General features: G+C 37.7%; 1 protein-coding gene, 1 long non-coding RNA gene and 1 pseudogene across 2 annotated transcripts in view; 2 read left to right on the plus strand and 1 right to left on the minus strand.

The window, feature by feature from the left end:
* The window catches only part of ENPEP (glutamyl aminopeptidase), an 85,360-nt gene that overhangs the window by 56,953 nt on the left and 7,927 nt on the right, over positions 1-20,480 (minus strand). Inside the window, exons 2-3 of the mRNA XM_026013461.2 lie at positions 16,415-16,556; positions 14,219-14,350 (exon numbers count right to left, since the gene is read on the minus strand). Coding sequence (XP_025869246.2) covers positions 14,219-14,350; positions 16,415-16,556 — 274 coding nt within the window. The remainder of the gene's footprint in view (positions 1-14,218; positions 14,351-16,414; positions 16,557-20,480) is intronic.
* Positions 1,648-2,550, plus strand: LOC112930965 (dnaJ homolog subfamily C member 8 pseudogene; annotated as a pseudogene).
* Positions 3,872-13,421, plus strand: LOC112930985 (uncharacterized). The gene is made up of 3 exons (XR_003237244.2): positions 3,872-3,944; positions 5,477-5,605; positions 11,832-13,421. It is a non-coding gene; the product is annotated as an uncharacterized lncRNA (long non-coding RNA).

Below are 20,480 nucleotides of genomic sequence, written 5' to 3' on the forward strand. Positions count from 1 at the left end.
GAGGGAAGCATCAATTCTCTAAGTCTCTAAGATGTTATTTCATGTCCCTATGACATGATTTATAAATCAAATCCAAGCATAGACTTTTTATCCCCCAATTTCAACACATATGACCCAGAATAGCTAACATGATATTGAAGGATAAAAACAAAGTTGGAGGACTAATACTACCTGACTTAAAGACTTACTATAAAGCTACACTAATCAAGACAGTGCAGTATTAGCAAAAGAATATATAAATAGATCAATACAACACAATGGAGGGTCTAGAAATAGACCAATACATATAGTCAATTGTTCTTTGATAAAGAAGCAAAAGCAATAAAATGAAAGATACAATGAAAGATAGTCTTTTTAACAAATGGTGCTAGAACAATTGAATATCCATCCACATGCAAAAAAGAAATAAATTTAGATACAGACTCAAAACACTTCACAAAAATGAACTCAAGATGGATCAGACCTAAATGTAAAATGTAAAGCTATAAAACTCCTAGAAAATAACATAGGAGAAAACCTGGATGTCCTTTGATATGAGTATGACTTCTTAGATGTAACCCAAGGCTTGATCTATGAAAGAAATAACTGATAATTGACATCATTTAAAACTTCTACTTTGTGGGAGACAATGTCAAGAGAAGGAGAAGACAAGCCAAAGACTGGGGTAAAAAATTTGCAAGAGACACACCTGATAAAGGACTATTAGACTATTAGCCAAAATACACAAAGAACTCTTACAACTCCACAAGAAGAAAACAACCTGATTAAAATATGGGCCAAAGACCTTAACAAACACTTCATCAATGAAGATACAGAGGTGGTAAATCCATATACAAAAGGATGCTCCACATCAGATGTCATCAAGAAGATACAAGTTAAAACAACAATAAGATGCCACTACACACCTACTTGAATGCCAAAATCAGGAACACAGACAACACCAAATGCTAGTGAGGACATGAGTGACAGGAACTCCCCGTATGCTGCTGGTGGGAATGCAAAATGGTATAGCCTATTTGGAAAACAATTTGGCAGTTTCTTACAAAACTGAATATGCTCTTGCTATGTGATCCAGAATTGTGCTCCTTTGTATTTAACTAAAAGACTTTACAACACGTACAACAAATACCTGCACATAGATATTTATAGCAGTTTTACTCGCAATTCCCAATGCTTGAGAGAAGCCAAGATGTCCTGAAGCAGGTAATGGATAAATTGTGGTCCATCTAGACAATGGAATATTATACACTGCTAAAAAGAAATGAGCTACAAAGCCATGAAAAGACAGGGAGAAACCTTAAATACATATTACTAACTGAAAGAGCCATTATGAAAAGGCTTCATACTGTTTCATTCCAACTATATTAATTTTGGAAGAGGAAAACCTATGGAGACAATAAAGAGATCAGTAATTGCTAGGGGCTGGGAGGCAGAGGAAGAAGGAAATATGAATAAATGGAGCACAGAAGACTTTTAGGTCAGTGAAAATACTCTGTATGATATAATACTAATAGTTATATGTCATCAAACATTTGATGATACAGAACATATAACACCAAGAGTGATCCCAAAGGTAAGTTATGGACTTGGAATACTATGATGTGTCAATGTAGGTTCATTTTTGCTTAAAAAAAAAAAATGAAAAAAATGAAAAAGAAAAAAGAGGAGTCACGTGGTTGCTGGGCCAGGGAAACGGCAGCTCCAGGAGAGAGCGGGGCTTCGGCTGGCAGAGGGAGCACCGAGGAAGCATTTATGACCTTTTACAGTGAGGTGAAACAGATAGAGAAGAGAGATTCCGTTCTAACATCCAAAAATCAGATTGAAAGATTGACCCGTCTTGGTTCTTCCTACTTCAATTTGAACCCATTTGAGGTTCTTCAGATAGATCCTGAAGTGACAGATGAAGAAATAAAAAAGAGGTTTCGACAGTTATCCGTATAGGTACACCCCGACAAAAATCAAGATGATGCTGACAGAGCACAAAAGGCTTTTGAAGCTGTGGACAAAGCTTACAAGTTGCTACTGGATCAGGAACAAAAGAAGAGGACCCTGGATGTAATTCAGGCAGGAAAAGAATACGTGGAACACACTGTGAAAGAGAGAGAAAAGCAATTAAAGAAGGAAGGAAAACCTACAAATGTGGAGGAGGATGACCCTGAGCTGTTCAAACAAGCAGTATATAAACAGACCATGAAACTCTTTGCTGAGCTGGAAATTAAAAGGAAAGAGAGAGAAGCCAAAGAGATGCACGAAAGGAAGCAACAAAGGGAAGAAGACATTGAAGCTCAAGAAAAAGCCAAACGAGAAAGGGAGTGGCAGAAAAACTCCGAGGAAAGTGGAGATGGCCTTGTGGACAGCTGGCGAAACTCCCAAGCAAATACAAAGGGGAAGAAAGAGAAGAAAAATCGGCCCTTCCTGAGACCACCCAAAGTAAAAATGGAGCAGCGTGAGTGACCACCTGGGGTCACAGCCACAGAACCTTTTCCCAACTGTCTCCCCTCCTGCTTTGAAGGACTCATTCTTTCCTCCCATTTCCACCCCAACATAGAGTAGTAGTTGCTTCTTAGTCCATTTTGTTTTCAATACAATTTAATATTGATCAGAGTAATTCTTTTGTACATTGAAATGAGGGGCTCAGTTTAAAACGATACCTTCCCCATCCCCTACTCTTAGACCAACCAGGATTGGAAGGTGCCACCACTGGTGTTGCCTTCTCTTCCCACAGCCTGTAACTTAATGTTTTGTACTTCACTGAATTGTGATGGTTAGAAACTTCATGTATAGTTTGTGGAAATCATCCAGTTAAACATATTGCTTAAAATGGTGTTGCCGTGACTTCAGAGACAAGCCTGGGCCACCTTAGGAATCCTCTCTGCTTCAGTTGCTTGCTTCTGGGTGTGGCATCCTTTGAAGCCCCAGATCAGATGGGGAAGGCATTGGACACACAGAGCAGTCACTGGTGCTCTGATCTCCTGCAGTGTTTGGCATGCGCTCTCCCTCTGACTGACCATTCCATGTGGCATGAGGCTCCGAGCCACCCAAACCTGTTCACTTCCCAAAGAGCTAGCCATCTTCCATCCAGTATCATTGTGTCCTAGCCTGTCTGCATTCGTTAATGGTCATATTCTGTACTTGTAATAAATTTTTATACCCTAAAAAAAAAAAAGAAAAGAAAAAGAAAAAAGAAAAAATGTACTATTTGAGGGAGTGATCGTGATAATGGGGGAGACTCTGCATATGTGGGGGAAAAGGGTTTATGTAAAATCTTTGTACCTTTCCTTCAATTTAATTGTAAACCTAAAACTTCTCTAAAAAAATAAAACTTTAAAAAAAAAAGTTTGTGAGGAATTCAAATGAAGCATATTTGCTAAAATTAAGACCTGATTCAAAACCCTCAAGTAAAGCAAAATATGCAGTTATTTGGTAAATTCAAGCCCATCTACCCAAATGGAACAGGTGACTCATCATTTTAAAAACAGAAAACAGAAAGAGAAATTATGCCTACTTTCTTCCTTTATTATTCCAAAAGTATTGCCAGTTTTGGTGTTCTCTTAGGCACACATTGCAGGCCATCTTTTCTTAGATGTGAAAAACAGAAAAAAGATCCAAGAATTTAAAGGACAAGTACTGAAAGAGCATCCCTGAAATTACCAGAGCTGGCTCACTGTTCGCACATCCCCTGGGTAGTTGACATTCTTGCTTTATTTGCAAAAGTAAAGATGTGTTCATCTTCATCTCCAAAGGCAACACAACTCACTCAACAACCATCCCAGCATTCTTTGAGATTTGTCTTGGGCTTGGTTTTGTTTTTGTTTTTTTCAGTAACCAGGATAGTTGATACATTTTCTTACTGTTCTCATTCTCTTTATGAACAGTAACCATGCATTTTCCAAGAAGTTAAGTGAAACTAAGGATCCAGCTGGTGGCCACTGTACAGAGCAAAGGTAATTGCCCCCTATGAAATCAAAACCATCATGTTCAGACAGGATTGCCATATTGTACTAAGATTCTCAGAACTTTTCAGTTGTGAATTAGACTTTCAAAACTCCCTCAGAATCTCTACCATATCTGTTCTCTACCATTAAAAACTTCAGGAAGGGTAGTTCCTCTTGACTTACTCCACTGTTGTCTACACACTACTTTTGTTCCACACATGATGTTTGAAGAATGAAAGAGGGTTGAGAAAAAGGGAGAAAGAGGAAGAACAGATAACAGTGGGAACCCCAGGTGGAACAACCAGGAGGAGAGACTCTGCTCTTTGTACCCAATCTTCCCTCTCATACTTGTAGGTTGACTCCCTTCACACAGAATGCTTCTGAGACAATATAATCTGGTTTTCCTCACTCTCCATATTTCTCTTGTTGGATTGATGTTAATCTAAATTGAATCAGAATGAAAGTAGCCCCTTCCTCTTTCGTTTCTGAGAAAACCAACACCACGGCATAATGTTCTGTCTTCACAGTCTGGCCAGTCTGAAGATCACCTGTGATCTGTCATCAGTCATATTTTATGACTATTGCTCTGATCGCCTAAGCAAACCAATCACAGAATATGTAGATTTAGCCATTAATCTTGTAACATAATCATCCAAAGTTTATCTAGAGTGTGTCCTATCTATGATATGTAACAAATACATTCTGACGTTAAAGACTCTACCATCATGCCAATATTGTGTGCTATTGGAAGCTTCAAGATCCATTTAATAGCAGATCATCTGCAATGTTCGGATTTGGTGACTTAAACATCCTTCTCTCTGCTGCTGCCTGCACTTGTCCTCTGCTCAGCCTTTCCTGCTCTCCAACTTCATCTTCAGCTTACATTCCATCTGCACCTCCCTCTCCTTTCTGTGGGCTTTAGCAAAGATGGCTAGCCTTCCTCCATCGTCAGCTAAGCCACAGTGCTTCTGTCTGTGACAAAGTTAGGAAATTACCCCTGAATTGTCATCACTTTGTAATAATTGCCATCTTTCTAGTTCACAAGCTTGCTTCACTGAGATGACTTTTTTAAGCATATGACTGGCAATACTGAAACAGCACAGAGCTAGGAGGGGGATATGCATGTATATTCTTTCTTCTTTCTTGCCTTCTAGAAGAGTCATATATCCTTTATTATGCCAGGACTCTGTTAAAGGTCAAATATCAAGTTTATATTTAAACTTTATAATCTTATATAAAATATAAAGTGTGTAAGCCTTCAAGAACCTAATTTGCATTCATATATTTAGTTTTTAGAGGTAATAAGTTCCTTAAGTAATTAAATTACCTAGATATACCACTGTTAGATACCATTAGTCATACCTCAAAGTACTGAATCTATGGATCTGGTATCAGATGTAAAGTCTGTGCTTTCCAATGTGTATATTCAGCTGATTACTCTTTGAGGAGGTGCGATATATCTATTTTATCGTTGTTGTTGTTACTTTTCTCATCATATGGGAAGGCTTTCATAGTTCTTACTATTGTCCCTTTCATTCAAGTGTCTCCAGGAAATTGAGAGATGGAACTTATGTCAACAAGAATTAAGAACCTGCCTGGTTACTGCCGCTTCCTTTATGTGTCATCATTATGATTAATCATTAGACCTACTGAGTGCTTAAGATTTCCAGGTAATGTGATAAGCCCTTTCCATGCACTGTCTCATTCTACACATTAATTCTATGAATCTGGCACTATTGACAACACTAGAATATAATATGTCGCCTCACTGATAAGTTCCACTATTCCAGTTTGCACAATTATAGAATCCAAAGAGTTCTGAAAATAAAAAAGCTTTTTATATGTTCAGAGCAAACTAATTGGGCAGTCTTGTTCAACCTGAACAAATAGTAGTGTTTTTATAATCTTTATCTCACCACAAAAACATTGCTGCAGAAATATGACTGATTGTAAGGCACTTCCCCAGATCCTGCTGCAGTTACTCAAACATATGCAGTAGTGGTACCATATTACCTGTACGAGTGTGAAAATTTCTGAATATTAACTTACAACTAGCCCCCCGGTTTTAGATAAGAACTGTAGATCCCTATTTCATATTTTAGAATTTGAAGGGTTTTTAAAATAAACTTCCTCATTGTGTACATGAGAAAAATGATGACATAGTCTTCAGTCCAATGTTGGGTTTTTACTGTATCATGCTGCCTCTTCTCTCTACTCTAAGAGTGGAACCTGACTTTTCCCAGCTGCAAATTTGAGATAACAAGAGCCCTTAGCCCATGGAGTAATTGGGAGCATTAAATAAACTAGTCATAAAGCAGTGCTTGACGTGTAAGAGTTTTATGCGTCCCATCGAGAACACTGGTGTCGTTGCAGATAATACATTGAATTATTAACCTCTGTGATTTTCTTTGTCTGCATTTCCTTATATGTGAGTGATCACTACATAACCCTCAGGGACAGTAGGACAACACAGAGGGGAAAAAAAGTAAAACATTTTTGACTGCCAAAATAGGCTTTTCATGCCCACACAATACATCTGAAAGCCAAAACCTTTCAATTTGCAAAAGGGTAGCTAGAAGGCTTTTGGAAATAAAAGCAGAAGGCCAAGAAAAAAACAAACAGCAGAATTTATACTATAACAATAGATTGGAAAGAGAACAGAGGAAGATCCAGCTCTCCCTCAAAAAACTACATGAGACTTGCCTGCACCAAGAGAGGGATAGTGAGGTGGATGGGTTGGGGTTCTTGAAGAGCACGTTAGGGTCTGAGGTGAAGGCACTGAACATAGAATGACCTTATGAACAGAGAGGCATCAGCCTGAACAGAAGGCCAGCCACAGCTGTCACCACCGCCCTGGTCAGAAGCCAAGCCAGTGCCTGCAAGTTTCCCACTGCCACCTGAGAGCACTGCAAATCAGCTGTGCCCTGGATCCATGTCCTATTGTCCTTGTCTGTTAAGTGTTTTCTATTGATAAGGGTAACCACATCAGCCAGGTTTGCCCAGGAATGTCCCAAGAACGTAAGTCTATTGCTTATCTGTGTACTCCTCTTGTCCTGGCATAATAACACTTTCCCTAATATTTACATTTTATAAATATGTAACACCCTGCCTTTCCATTGTTGATTGTTTAGCAGATTTAGCACCTGATCATCTCTTGAGATTTTATAGTCTTATCTGAACTGTTCCAAGTAGGCACTCCCCTGTATAGAACCCAGGACCTTTGCAAGGCCCCTGTAACAGAGGGTGCTGTGTTTGGCATTGAAAGAGATGGTATGACCAGCCAAGACCTGAAAACACACTTGGGTGATGCTGGACAGTGGCGACCACCTGTTTCACGTCTCAACTGAAGTTTTTAAGAAAACTTCATCTTTCATTCCCTTCGGGGTTTAGCCTCCTCCTTGTGCACACTGAGCAATGTGACAATGAATGGTCAAAGCTTTAAGGAGAAATCAAATAGGTACATAAGCTTTTTTTTTTTAAAGATTTTATTTATTTATTTGACAGAGAGAGAGAGAGAGAGAGCTCACAAGCAGAGGGAGCAGCAGAGGGAGAGGAAGAAGCAGACTTTCTGCTGAGCAGGGAGCCCAATGTGGGGGTTGGTCCCAGGACCCCAGGATCATGACCTGAGCCAAAGGCAGACTCTTAACCGACTGAGCCAGGCAGGTGCCCCAGTACATAACATTTATTTTTTTTAAAGATTTTATTTATTCATAGACACAGAGAGAGAGAGAGAGAGAGGCAGAGACACAGGCAGAGGGAGAAGCAGGCTCCATGCAGGGAGCCCGATGTGGGACTTGATCCTGGGTCTCCAGGATCACAACCCAGGCTGCAGGCAGCGCCAAACCGCTGTGCCACCAGGGCTGCCCCCCAGTACATAACATTTAGTTACCTCTTCCTATAAATATTTATTCATCACTGAGGTGGGTAAAATATATCTCCATAAATTCTCTGATAGTCCTCCTTCCAGGAAGTGGGGATTAATCCCTTTCCTTTTGGGAATGGCTTGTAGTAATTTATACTATGGAAACATAACAGACATCACCTTAACCAAGTGATCAACGTTAGCCTCACCAGTAATATGTTGTGTTGATAGCATATACCCTGATATGATCTAATGAGAGGGGTACCTTATCTCTATGGTATTTTTCTTCCAAATCCAAAACCCCACTCTAATCATGAGAAAACATCAGACAAACTCAAATCGAAGGATATGGTACAAAATATCCAACCAGTACTCTTCCAAAGTATCCATATCATTAAAAACAAGGAAAGACTGAGAAAATGACACAGACTGGACAAAATTGAGGAGATATCATGACTAAATACAATGTGGTAGTATCTATTGGGTCCTGGAACAGAAAAAGTACAGTAGTGAAAAAACTGGTGAAATTCAAATAAAGTCTGTAACCTAGTTAATAGTTTTGTACAAATACTAATTTCTTAGTTTTGATGAATGTATGATAACTAATTTTGTAAGATGCTAACTTTGGCAGAAACTGAGTGAATGTCACATAGGGACTTTGTTGTATCTTTGTAATCCCTGTAAATCTAAAATTATTTCAAAATAAGAAGTTTAAGAACATATCTGAGTATTAAAACAATGAAACTTATTTCTAATAAGACTATTTCTATGTAGGGGAATGCATAAATTAAAATCCATGGCATAAAATCTAAAACTGCTCTAAAAAATAAAGTTTATTTTTAAAAACCCCAACAATACATGTATTTGCTGCCCTCAACCAATCTTTCCAATACAGACAAATAATGGGCTAAAGCCAAAAGCAAGAAGACATAGGCAAGTAGGAAGGATTCATTCAAAGGTATAATTCCAATGCACCTATTCAGGAATCATCCAGTAACTTTTTGGAAGCAGGCACAATATAATCTCTTTAACTGAATTAATCAATTAATATGGTTATAGCATAAACCTAATTCCATGGGTAATACCAGCACTGTGTTAGTCCCCCTCAACTTCTTCCCTCTGATCACGAAAGCCAAGGAGAATTTAACTAGAGTTGAAATAATCTCCGCAAGGTAACTCCTCCTTTCTGCATATCCTCCTTTACAAAAGACAGAGGTCAAATGCCCAAAGAAACTCAAGTCCTAATTAGAACTTACTGTTTCTCAGGAATAGGATCATCCTTTCCACTTAACTTGTCCTGAATTTGGTTTCTGGAAAACTAGGGCAAAGCTAAAAATTCTGGCAAAGTTACTGAGGTCATAGGTCAAATATACTTCACAAAGCTATTAGATATGGGTGATTTTCCTTTTTCTACCTGCTTTTTTCCATCCAAACTTCTAGTAATGTATTAAACCTCTAAATTTTAAAACTTAGAAATATATTCATAATCCATGTCCTGGATTTGAAAATGGACTACAATATAGCTCAATGGAAAACTCTGAACTAACCTATCAGGTTAATGACATATTTATCAAGGACATTGTATCCCCTAATTTGACTCCTATTTTTAAAAAGTGCATTTTATTGATAATTTAGGAGTTAATTCACTTAACTGGAAAGTCATAGAGTCTCTACATTTTGTACTTGTCAGATCTTTTTAATTTTTGTTTTTCTAAAGTAGAATTCAGTGATTTCGTTTATTTTATTTTTTTACTCCCACAACTTGTTTATTTGATAACTGGAAGTTTGTATCTTCTGACCCCATTCACCTATTATACTCACCCTCCACTCCCTGCTTCTGGCAACCTCCAGTATGTACTGAATCTATGAGCCTGTTTTTTTGGTTTATTTTTATTTTTGTTTTGTTTGTTTTTAAGTTTCCACATGTAAGTGAAATCTTACAGTATTTCTCTGTCTTATTTCACTTAGCACAATGCTCTTAAGATCACCTATGTTGTTACAAATGTCAAGATTTTATTCTTTAATGGATGGATAATATTCCTCTGTGTGTATATAGGTGTGTGTATTTATCCACCTATCCATCAATGGACACTTAAGTTGTTTTCACATCTTGGCCATTGTAAATAATGCTGCAATGAACATAGGGGTGCATATATCTTTTCAAGTTAGTGTTTTCATTTTATTTGGATAAATACCTAAAGATTCGATTTACTTTAAAACCCTTAAACAATCAACTAAACCTGAAAAAGGCCTCAGGTGATTTCTTACCAACAGAGTTATAAAGTTTTTCCACCAATGGCTGGCCCTAATTGTTGCCAAATTACTTGGAGTAATTCTTCAAGTTATTCTGTTTTTTCAGGACCGAATCAAAATGTAATGCAAATAGTATTTGAAAAAGAAAATATACAGAATTAAACTTAAAAGTCTCTTCAACTACCTTCCAAACTTGGTTACCTTTCTTCCTAATAATTTTTGGGATGAGTCCTTCAATCTAATTTTTTCTCAAGAGCAACAAGGACATTTTAAGCATAATGAATGGTTCAACTACTAATATCTGCTATGTAATCTCCAGTAAACAAGAAGAACATAGGTCTGGATTCCATGTTTACTTATATAAAGAATCTATTGCCAGAATGGCAAACATACCCAAGAGAGCTTAATCAGGGTGCTATTGATTCTTGATTGTACAATATAATCTGACTATGAGTAGCAAATGATTAATGTACCAGAATAATACTGTCAGAAGCAAAGTGGCTAAGAATGGTCTTTTGGGGGTATGAGGGTGGCTCAGTCAGTTAAGCATCTGCCTTGGGCTCAGGTGATGATGTCAGGGTTCTGGGATGGAGCCCTGAGGTGGATCTCCCACTAGGCAGGGAGCCTACTTCTCCCTCTCTCTCCCTTCTGCCCCTCCCCTTATTCATGCTCTCTCTCTCATTCTCTCTCACAAATAAATAAATAAAATATATTTTTCTAAGGTTTTATTTACTTATTTATGAGAGACACAGAGAGAGAGGCAGAGACATAGACAGAGGGAGAAGTCACAGGGAGCCCAATATGGTACTCGATCCTCAGACCCTGGGATCATGCCCTGAGCCGAAGGCAGATGCTCAATCATTGAGCCACTCAGGTGTCCCATAAATAAAATATTTTTAAAAAGAGAATGGACTTTTGGTTCATGAAATTTCTACTAAAAGTATTATATAGCACTAAAACTACCTAGTTTCATTTTTTAAAAACTGAAATAGAAATATGGGGACTTTGGGTTAAGATGGCATAATAACTTGAAGATTTGATGCATTTCCACATACAGAAATGACAGATGCAATGTAAAAATGGAAAATCCACAAGACATATTAGGACTTTAAACAATATCTCCAGGACTTGATAAAAATACAAATCAGTGGGCAGGACTGAAGCCATAAGCTTATTGGTAATTGGTAGCAGGTTCCTGGAGGTCAGAACCAAGTTATGCTTTGGAAATCATGTTTTTAAACTCTGACTGCTGATTTCTTATTGTTTTCTCATTGCTTTCTGTTCTAGTTTATGGTGATCATATTCTTGAATCTATGAGAGCAATAATTAAAGGTTGTATGTGTGAGGAAGTTTAATTTGTTATGGCTTTTTTGGATTTCTCTTTACTTTCCCCAATTATTATTATTTGCTCCCACTATGTTTTCTGTTTCTTTGCCTTGGATTTTCTCTTTTATGTTGTTATTTTTCTCACATGCCTGTTTATTGTAAGTTGTCTGTTCAGCTCTAAAAATGTAGTACTGAGGCTGGTTTGCATTCTCGTTGATGTCTCACCTAAGTAGATCTAACTAGGTTGGTTTCCCTGTAATTTTTTCTGGAATGGCAAATTGTACTGGGGAATTTGTGCTTGAGTGTTAACTGCTAGATGTCAATTTAGTGGGAGTGGGTAGGAAAAGCCAGGCAGGGAGGCTCTCAAATGCCAATGAGGTGGAATTTACCATAAACTGACATTCACATTAGATGGCTTAAAAGTTTTCTTATAATGTTCTGTTCATATTTTGCAGAAAACAGCCCTACCAGGTTTTGCAGGAGGGAAAAATGTGGTTGCCTGTCTCCTGTAGACAGGGTGGAGGGAAGGGTACCTACTTTGCTTAGCTCCATGCTTCACTTTCACTGAATTCTCCTGACCCAGATCTCCAGTAAGTATCCAAAGAGATTATGGCTGCCTGTTCCTCTCTTATCAAATAGATGGTCAGAAAGTAAATACATTATGCCAATATTCATTTCCTACTCAAATGGCGAAAACTTCACCAAATTTACAACAGAATGTTATGAGCTCAGCTCTGATACTTAAGAAATATTTACCACTTAAAAGGCATTGGGATCTTTTGCCAAATTATATTTTTCATTATGTCACCCAAATCCTTGATATAAAATCCATCAATAGAATGCAGCTAACTAACTGGGACAGGCTTTAATGACTCAACCAGCCAGGGTCACCATCTTACAAATAAGTGTCCTTGGTCAGAGGACCAGGTGATAGAGTCCCATTGGAAATGCAAACTCCTTGTCACTCTGGAAAATGGCTCCAAGTACACTGTCGTTTTGCTGACTGGTTGGTTGCGTTGTCCTTATTTAGGGAATTACATCATCATTAGTGAATTGTTTAAGCTTTCTGCTTTGCCTTGGCATTTCTTTTTTTTTTAAGATTTTTTTTTCATTTATTCATGAGAGACATAGAGAGAGAGAGAGAGAGAGAGAGAGAGAGAGAGAGAGAGTCAGAGACACAGACAGAGGGAGAAGCAGGCTCCATGCAGGGAGCCTGATGTGGGATTCGATCCCGGGACTCTGGGATCATGCCCTGAGCAAAAGGCAGGTGCTCAACCACTGAGCCACCCCGGCGTCCCATGCCTTGGCATTTCTACTCAAAATTTAAAAACTTGCCCCAAATCTAATCATCATGTTTAAAATATGGTGTAGAAAACACCTGCACATGATGAGACATTCATGCAACTGAACCGCAGAGGAAGAAGAAAGCATCCTTGGATGAAAATCCTATGACTGCTATGATATAGAAAGAGAAAAAAGCAGCTGGACGAATGCTTTTCCCTCCATGTGACAAAGGAGGAGCCCCAGCGATGACATTTGGCACAGCACAGAAAAAAAATTTCCTCTTTCCAATGGCATTTCCTTTTTACACCGAATATTATCTATTAGCCCCTGGCAGTGCTCTTCACCATGACTGAAGGTCACATCAAAGCAACACATGTGGTAAGGGATGACAGAAGTCATCACGATGTACAGCCTCTTTGAAACGTCTCAGGACATTCCCCTATCCCCTCTAACCTGGATACAGTACAGGCAGCATGCTGATAACCACGCTCGACTCCTACTATCTGACACAAAGGTAAATTCCCTTGGCAGGTAGTTGCATGGGAAATAGAAGAATTCATCCCTTCCTTCCAGTGATTGGTGAAGAGGTAAAGATATTTTTAGAATATTATATTTCAGAAGGTGCAGCAGAGTACAGTATTTGGAAAGAATTTGAGTCCCCTGACGGGATGAGCAATGGGTGATATGCTATATGTTGGCAAATTGAACTCCAATAAAAAAATAATAATAAATTCAAAAAAATTTTAAAAATTTAAAAAAAAGAATTTGAGTCTCCACCATTTGCCAGGCAGGTGATCTCAAGCAAATGACCTGAACCCATTAAGTGTCAATTCTCTCATCTGTAAAATAGAAGCGATGATTTTTTTTCCCTAGAAAGTTATACTACAAAGATTATGAAGTTTTATATATATGATATGTAGCAGAGAGGCAGACTAACCAAAAGGCAGATTAAGCAAGTGTTTAGGACCTAAACAAAATGGGGGCCTCAAAATGAGAAGACTGAGTAGGTCAAAGTATTTGTGTTTTCAAAAGGAAATTACTGAATTAGTTGTCTTGATTTTTAAAAGCCTATTCATCTCTTACACTTTTTAAAAATGCTTTTTGACACTTTTTTGTTGTCTTATTTTGAATTACATGAAGGAACTGCATCCCAAACTTTAAAGAATACTCATCTTCCTGTGGTCTCCTCTCACCCTGGTCTCCATCCAGGACTCCACCCAAACACATATACTCAACCACTTTGCTAAACTGGGCATGCTCAACTCTTTTAATATATGTGTGCTGATATAATTAGGAATGTGCTTTGTTTTTATAGTGAATTTTCCTTTTAAAATAATTCAAAACTAGTTATTCCTATGTCAGTTATATTTGCTTATTCTTCATGTGTCCTTTCTGCTTATGATCTTCTATATTGCTCAGAGTATCAATCATCAAGTGCACAGCCCCTGGGAACTAATGGGCTCTCCTAGTCTGCATGTGAGGAGAAAAACTATTCAAAAAACATGGAAAATTAATCACAGATGCATAGGTAGGAAATTTTTAAAAATATGAGACTCACAGGTATTCCCTTTTTTGATGTTCTCTGAACATAGTCAAATTGATGTACAGCAAAGCACACCAGGTAGGTGCTCATAGGGACAGACTTCTGGAAAGTTGTTCTATTCCATTTATCATCCATCGATTCTTCTTTCTATTGAAAACAAAAGATAATCTTTTATTTAGCAAAAGATCAATCATGTACAAGACAAACAAATGATTTCTCCAAACCTGCCTTTTCAGTCAGAGGTCCTTTGTCAAAGCTTAGGGATAAAATTTCTTTTTCCTGCTCAATGGTGATTTTAAAAAAAGACTGAGGGAAAGGCATTTAGTTTTAGTTCTGTGAAAGCGTGATTGAACTATGCACTGTATGAGGTTTCCCAGGGAAAAATACAACTTTGACTATGATATAGGAGTTTGTCTTTCTACATTAAATACACAATCCTGACCATAATATTTGAGGGGATACCGGATCCATCAATGAAGAAAAGGCTCGTGCTTGGTGCCTTGTACACAGGAAGAATGGAGCAGATATTTACACAGAAGGGCAATGGCTGTACCAGGCATAGCAGGATGTTGGGTTCTCTCTTCTATCTCCAGTGTCTACATCAGAAATACAAGGTATCATCACTAAAGTTACTGCCTTGGTTACCACGGACAGAAAGAAAGATTTCATTACTTGATGTCACTGCTGACTCCACCTGTCTGGCTGCCTGTCCACGTCAGCTTTGCCTTCCTCACTGCCAATCACCAGCCCTAATATTTCATCCATGAATACTTGCCTGGCTCCCACTATCATTGTTTAAATACTTCCATGTGCCTTGCAGCCATGCAGTGAGTCACTACTGTGAAAAGCTTTCAAAGGTGATTAAGTGAGGAAGGCTGGACTAGAATCGATGCCTCATTGACAAGCAAGCCTGCTTGTGCAAGTGCTTGTAGAGAAGTGTCCGAGTGCCAGCAAAGTTACTCTACAATAAGAACAGTATCAGTTTTGTCCACTTAAGGATCCAGGATATTCTCTTTCTTCTGGTACTATTGTCTGGAACAAGTAACAAGTGAGGAAATAAACTCCACAAAATGAAAATGTCATCTGAGAGGTCTACAGCAGAGGTTGGTAAGGTTTGCATCCTCTCTTCTCCTGTCGGCACTCCTCCTTCCAGATGGAAAATTCAAAGGGCCTTTTACCCTGACCCACTCTTCTAGATTAGTGTGTCAGACTTTAAGTTTATCTTCTCTAGTCAAAGCTCAATTGGCCAAGTGACCAACACCAGAAGAAAACAAATTGATAAACTAATTCACATCACAAGGTGCAAATGACTAACAACAATTTACTTTTTAACGCTCTTAAAGCTTTTGTTTGCTTTATTTTGTTCTTGCTTTTTTGAGGAATATTTATCATTAAAAGGGATGAATTTCAATGATGACATTTCAGATAGTGGATCAGAAAGATGGGAGATATAATTTAGGCAGGGTGTTTTTCTAGTGTTAAGGAGAATGAAAATTATATCTAAGGATGAGTCTGACCTTTTAACATGTCAATAGATGTGTATTTATTATATGTATAAGGTATAATAATCCTCAACTTTAGCTAATGACACTTTAGTTAGCTGCATTACCCACTCTGTGGTTGAGGAGCAGTAACAGAGGAAACAATCTTATGCCAATCATTACAAAGAACTTACTGGAGCCTATTTTTTGTTAACATTTCATAAGTACTACTTGTTTACTAGAAAAATCTATAGGCACAGGTTTCTCTGAAGTTGGCTTCTATACTCCAATAGTGGAGTGATGGTTTTTTACTCTATCTTTTTACTCTATCTAGCTCTATCTTAAACACTGTGCTTATATTCAACTGAAAACCAAGAACAGTGACCGGGCCCAGGAATATTTTTGAGTCTCTAATTCCATGAGTTTGCCATTACTCTGTCGTGACTAGGAGGTTCTTTAGTTAAGTAGAGCCCAGCTGATGAGTGTCTACTATATTCACTCATGTTTGGAACCCAACCATGGCTTTCTGACTAAACCATGATATGTTGGGTTAAAGACTATCGCGACTCAAAGAAAAGAGATTGCCAAAATGCATTTTCAAGCCTCTAAATGAACTATGAGAGCACATTTAATTTTAGAATTCAGTGGCTTTTCTCACTGCAAAGAAGATAACTTACCTGATATTATAAATAGACGATCTGCATAAATAAAAGATTTTTAAAGTACTTACCTCCACTGGCATATTTGAAACTGCTTTGTATTCTTTGGGGTGGATGATGGATATATTATAAGTTGCCTTTTTGTTGGGCTCATCAAAACAAGGGAAGGATTTCCTGGCATCTGTTGGTTCGTGATCAGTGGCTGCTATGCTCCTTAAAAACAAACACACAAACAAAATACATGTCACTTCTTCTGACAGCCCGTGTTTCTATTCATATAGAAAAAGTCAATTGTGTGATTACAACGGCATATAATTATAACTACTGTGTAATTATATTACATTCTTAAGATGATTTTCAGTCCAGAAAACTATCAAATAGTTCTGTTTCCTGGAATTTTCAGGTTAACAAATAAATGAAAATCTGGAAACTACTTCAGATACTTTATATGAATAGTTTGATAGTTTGGTGCCATGATGAAAAATCTGTGAATCATAGATAAGCAAAAATAAATCCAATTATGAGCTATCACTCTTTCCACCCGAAAACTATCAAGCAGCAAGTAGATAAACACAAAGCCAAACTCAAGGACTTGTTTCTAATTGTCCTTGTGAGAGGGAACAGCTGTGTCCTGTCATGGAGTGGAGGAGTATCTTCCAGAATCCCCAGATCCTACCCCTCATGGCACATTCTTTCTTATTTATGTTGCACCAGGGACAAACTCCAATTTCATTTCCATGCAAAGGCAGTGAATGCTCTGAGTAATTTCCCAGGTGAAACAACCTTTGGCCAGGCTGAAAGCCTGCTTCTGAAAAGAGACACCACTTTTTTTTTTTTTAATGGCTCTAACTAGGCAAATGCCTGTGTAAATTAAACTGTTAATTTTTAGTGTTTCCATCATTTCAAAGTGGAAATAATATTTTTTTCTGAGTAACTGCTCAAAAAAACCCAAAATATATATTTTTACACATAGTTATATCATGGTAAGATATCGTATATTTGCTCATTAGAAGAGTAAGCAAAATAAAAAGGTTTAAAAGAAAGGAGGAGTAAAGCAATGTTGACCTATCTGTTAACAACTTGGGTAAGGAAAATATTTTGTCCCTTAGGTATAACATAAAGAATACCAAGTTAAATTATTAGATATTTCCCTCATCCAATATTTATTGAACCCTTTCCTTCTATACCCTTCCCCCTCCCCCCCACACACCACACACACACATTTGCCAGTCATTATTCTAGGGGCTAAGAGAATAACAAAGCCTAAGTAAAACATCAGGAGATTGATAAGAGGCATATGGAAAATAAAATAGGGGAAGTGACAGAGAATAACCTATAAAAATTGTGAGTACCGTTAGGTAAAATAGGGACAATCTCTTGGAATAAGTAATGGTTTGCTAAGACCTAAATGATGAGAAAAAAAAGAGATAGGGTAAGCATAAGAGAAATATATTCTAGCAGAAGGAACAGCAAGTATGCAGTCGCTCGGGTGGAAAAGAACTTAATGTGTAACCTAAAAGGTGTCCAGTGTAGCTGAAGTCTACTGAACCAGAGGGACTGTGCCAAGAAAAAGAGTTTGGCTAGTCAGTAGGGACCATGGTAAGAGTCTGCATTGCATTTTGGTTCAAGAATGTATTATATACATTGACATCTAAGAAATAATATGCCATAGGTCAACATCCGTCTATAAGAAATTAAAATATTTTTGAATTAAAAAAACTCCACATATAAAAATTTCTTGTTAAAGCTCAACCAAGAAAACTAATCTGTAAAAATTAAAACCTGAAAAGTGGCTGTCTTCTGGCAGATGATTGACTGAGGGACAGAACTTTCTGGGATGATATATCTGTATCTTATAAGGGATGTGAGTAACAAAGATGTATGCACTTGTCAAAATTCATTGAATTGTGTCCAATAGATTTGTGTGTTTACCATATATAAATTTTACAAAAAAATACTTGTAAATGAATATTAAGTTCTATTAAGTTGTATTTTGCTGTGGTATAGGTTAGCAATTCAGAAATAACCTTCTCTGTATTCTAGGCTTGAGCAAATAAAAAATAAAAATAAAGATAATGGAAGGCAGGCTTCTCATTGTTGGGGAAGAGAGTTACAAATCTGTAAAAGGGAAAGACTAGAATGTACCCTTGATATTGAATTGTAATTGAGGATTTGGTGTAAATTCAACTTTTATTTGTATAGATATAGGTAGATGGATAAAAATTCCAAACTGAGACATATATTTCTTAATTCTGTCTGCTGAGCCAGAACTAGAAGCATTGACAAGGTTGCAGCAAATGAGCACAGCTAGTTCCCAGATGATGATTTCTAAATACCACTCTCCATGTAGAGGAACCAGACTCCTTAGAGAAATGGTCAATTCCAGAAATGGGTCAGGAAAAGTCCGAGATGATCCTGGAACAACATCTTGCTTTGCCCAAAAGTAAGGAAGTTCTAAAAGAACCATGGGAACAAGTCAAAGGACAGAGAAGCTCACTTGGATGGAGTATCACCGGTCAAATCTGGTCCCCCAGATTAGAATGTCAAAATAAATAGTGAAATTATAACCCACTGATTAAAATAAGAATCCTTGAATCCTTACTCTGATATATATATCGAGGGGAAGAGAAGGGAAGCTGTTTTGTTGTTGTTGTTGTTAGTTTGTTAACAGATTGTCTGTTAGTGATTTTAGGAGGAATGATGGCTTTAGAAAATCATCAGTGGATACCAAAACAAGTGAGTGAGAGTTCAAACTCTCACTGAAAGGGTATCTGAGGTTTCAAAGAATCTCTCAAAAGTTACTTACAAGGAGAGGGTACTACTTTAAGTGAAGTGATTAATGACAACATCACTAATCATTGGACAAATCAACGTAATCTGTCTCCTGACATGACTTCCTGAGAGGGGCACAGCACCACTTCGGTGAAATTCCTGACACAAACTGCTTAGTTTGCATTTTTAAATATAAGGAAAGTCAGATAAACTAAAATTGAGGGACATTCTCAAAATAACTGGCCTGTGCTCTTCAAAACTATCAAGGTTGTGAAAGGCAAAGAAAGGTTAAGGGACTGTTCCAGTTTGAAGGAATCTAAAAAGGCATAACCTTAAATGCAATGTGTGAATCCAGACTGGATACAGGACTGAGAAAAAATAGCTCAGAAAGACATTTTGGAGTTAATAATTATGACTGGATTAGATCATTGTTCGGTATCAATGTTAAATTTTCTGATTTTGATAACTGCACTGGGCTTATGTGGGAGAATGTCCCTATGCTTAAGAAATATATACTGAATGTTAAGATGTAAAGGGAAATGATATGTCAAATACTGTAAAGGGAGAGAGAGACAAAGAGACAGAGGCATGGGATGGGAGGGGGAACAGGACAAAATGTTGATAATTGGTGAGTCTGAGTAAAATGTTTCTAGGAGTTTTTTTGTACTATTCTTGTAATTTTTCTGCGAGTTTGAAATTCTTTCAAGATAACCTATCCCAAAAAAAGCCTCAAGAATTTATTCTTCAGTAGAATAATTACTGATTAGCTTTTGTAATGATAACAGCTTAATCAACTGAAGTTTCTAACATTGGGCAGACAGTAGAGAATTGCAAACACATCAGGATATAATGAAACCTGCACACTTTCCCAGGGTACTAAGGTTTTGCAATAAACTCCACCAAGCTCTAGCCCCATGTTTAGTCAGCTGCCTTTTCTTCTGAATTCTTCTGGCTTCTGATTTCTTCCAGAGGCAGAAGAAAAGGAAAAATCACTCTCTGCAAGAATGTTTCAGCTTAGTCACACTTCGGAAATAAGCCAGCTAACTAATTTGGGAATAGAAGAGAGAGAGAGAGAGAGAGAGAGAGAGAGAAGAGAAGAGTGTGTGTGTGTGTGTGTGTGTGTGTGTGTGTACATACACACGTGCACCAGAGAGGGAGAGAGAGAGAAGGTTGCGTGAGGGTCAGGGTGAGAAGGGAATGAGATTCCACTTTCCTAAGCAAATAGCCATTGGTAGGTTTTCAAATCTCTGTTTCAGTCTGTCCTCCATGCTAAAGTCCATACCCCCAAGTGCCCCACAGAGAACTTTTGGTCATTCTCACCTTCTCTCTTTAAAAGAGATCACACTCAGTTGTACACAAAAAGTT

Source organism: Vulpes vulpes, chromosome 4 (genome assembly GCF_048418805.1).
Source record: "Vulpes vulpes isolate BD-2025 chromosome 4, VulVul3, whole genome shotgun sequence".
Classification (NCBI taxonomy): domain Eukaryota; kingdom Metazoa; phylum Chordata; class Mammalia; order Carnivora; family Canidae; genus Vulpes; species Vulpes vulpes.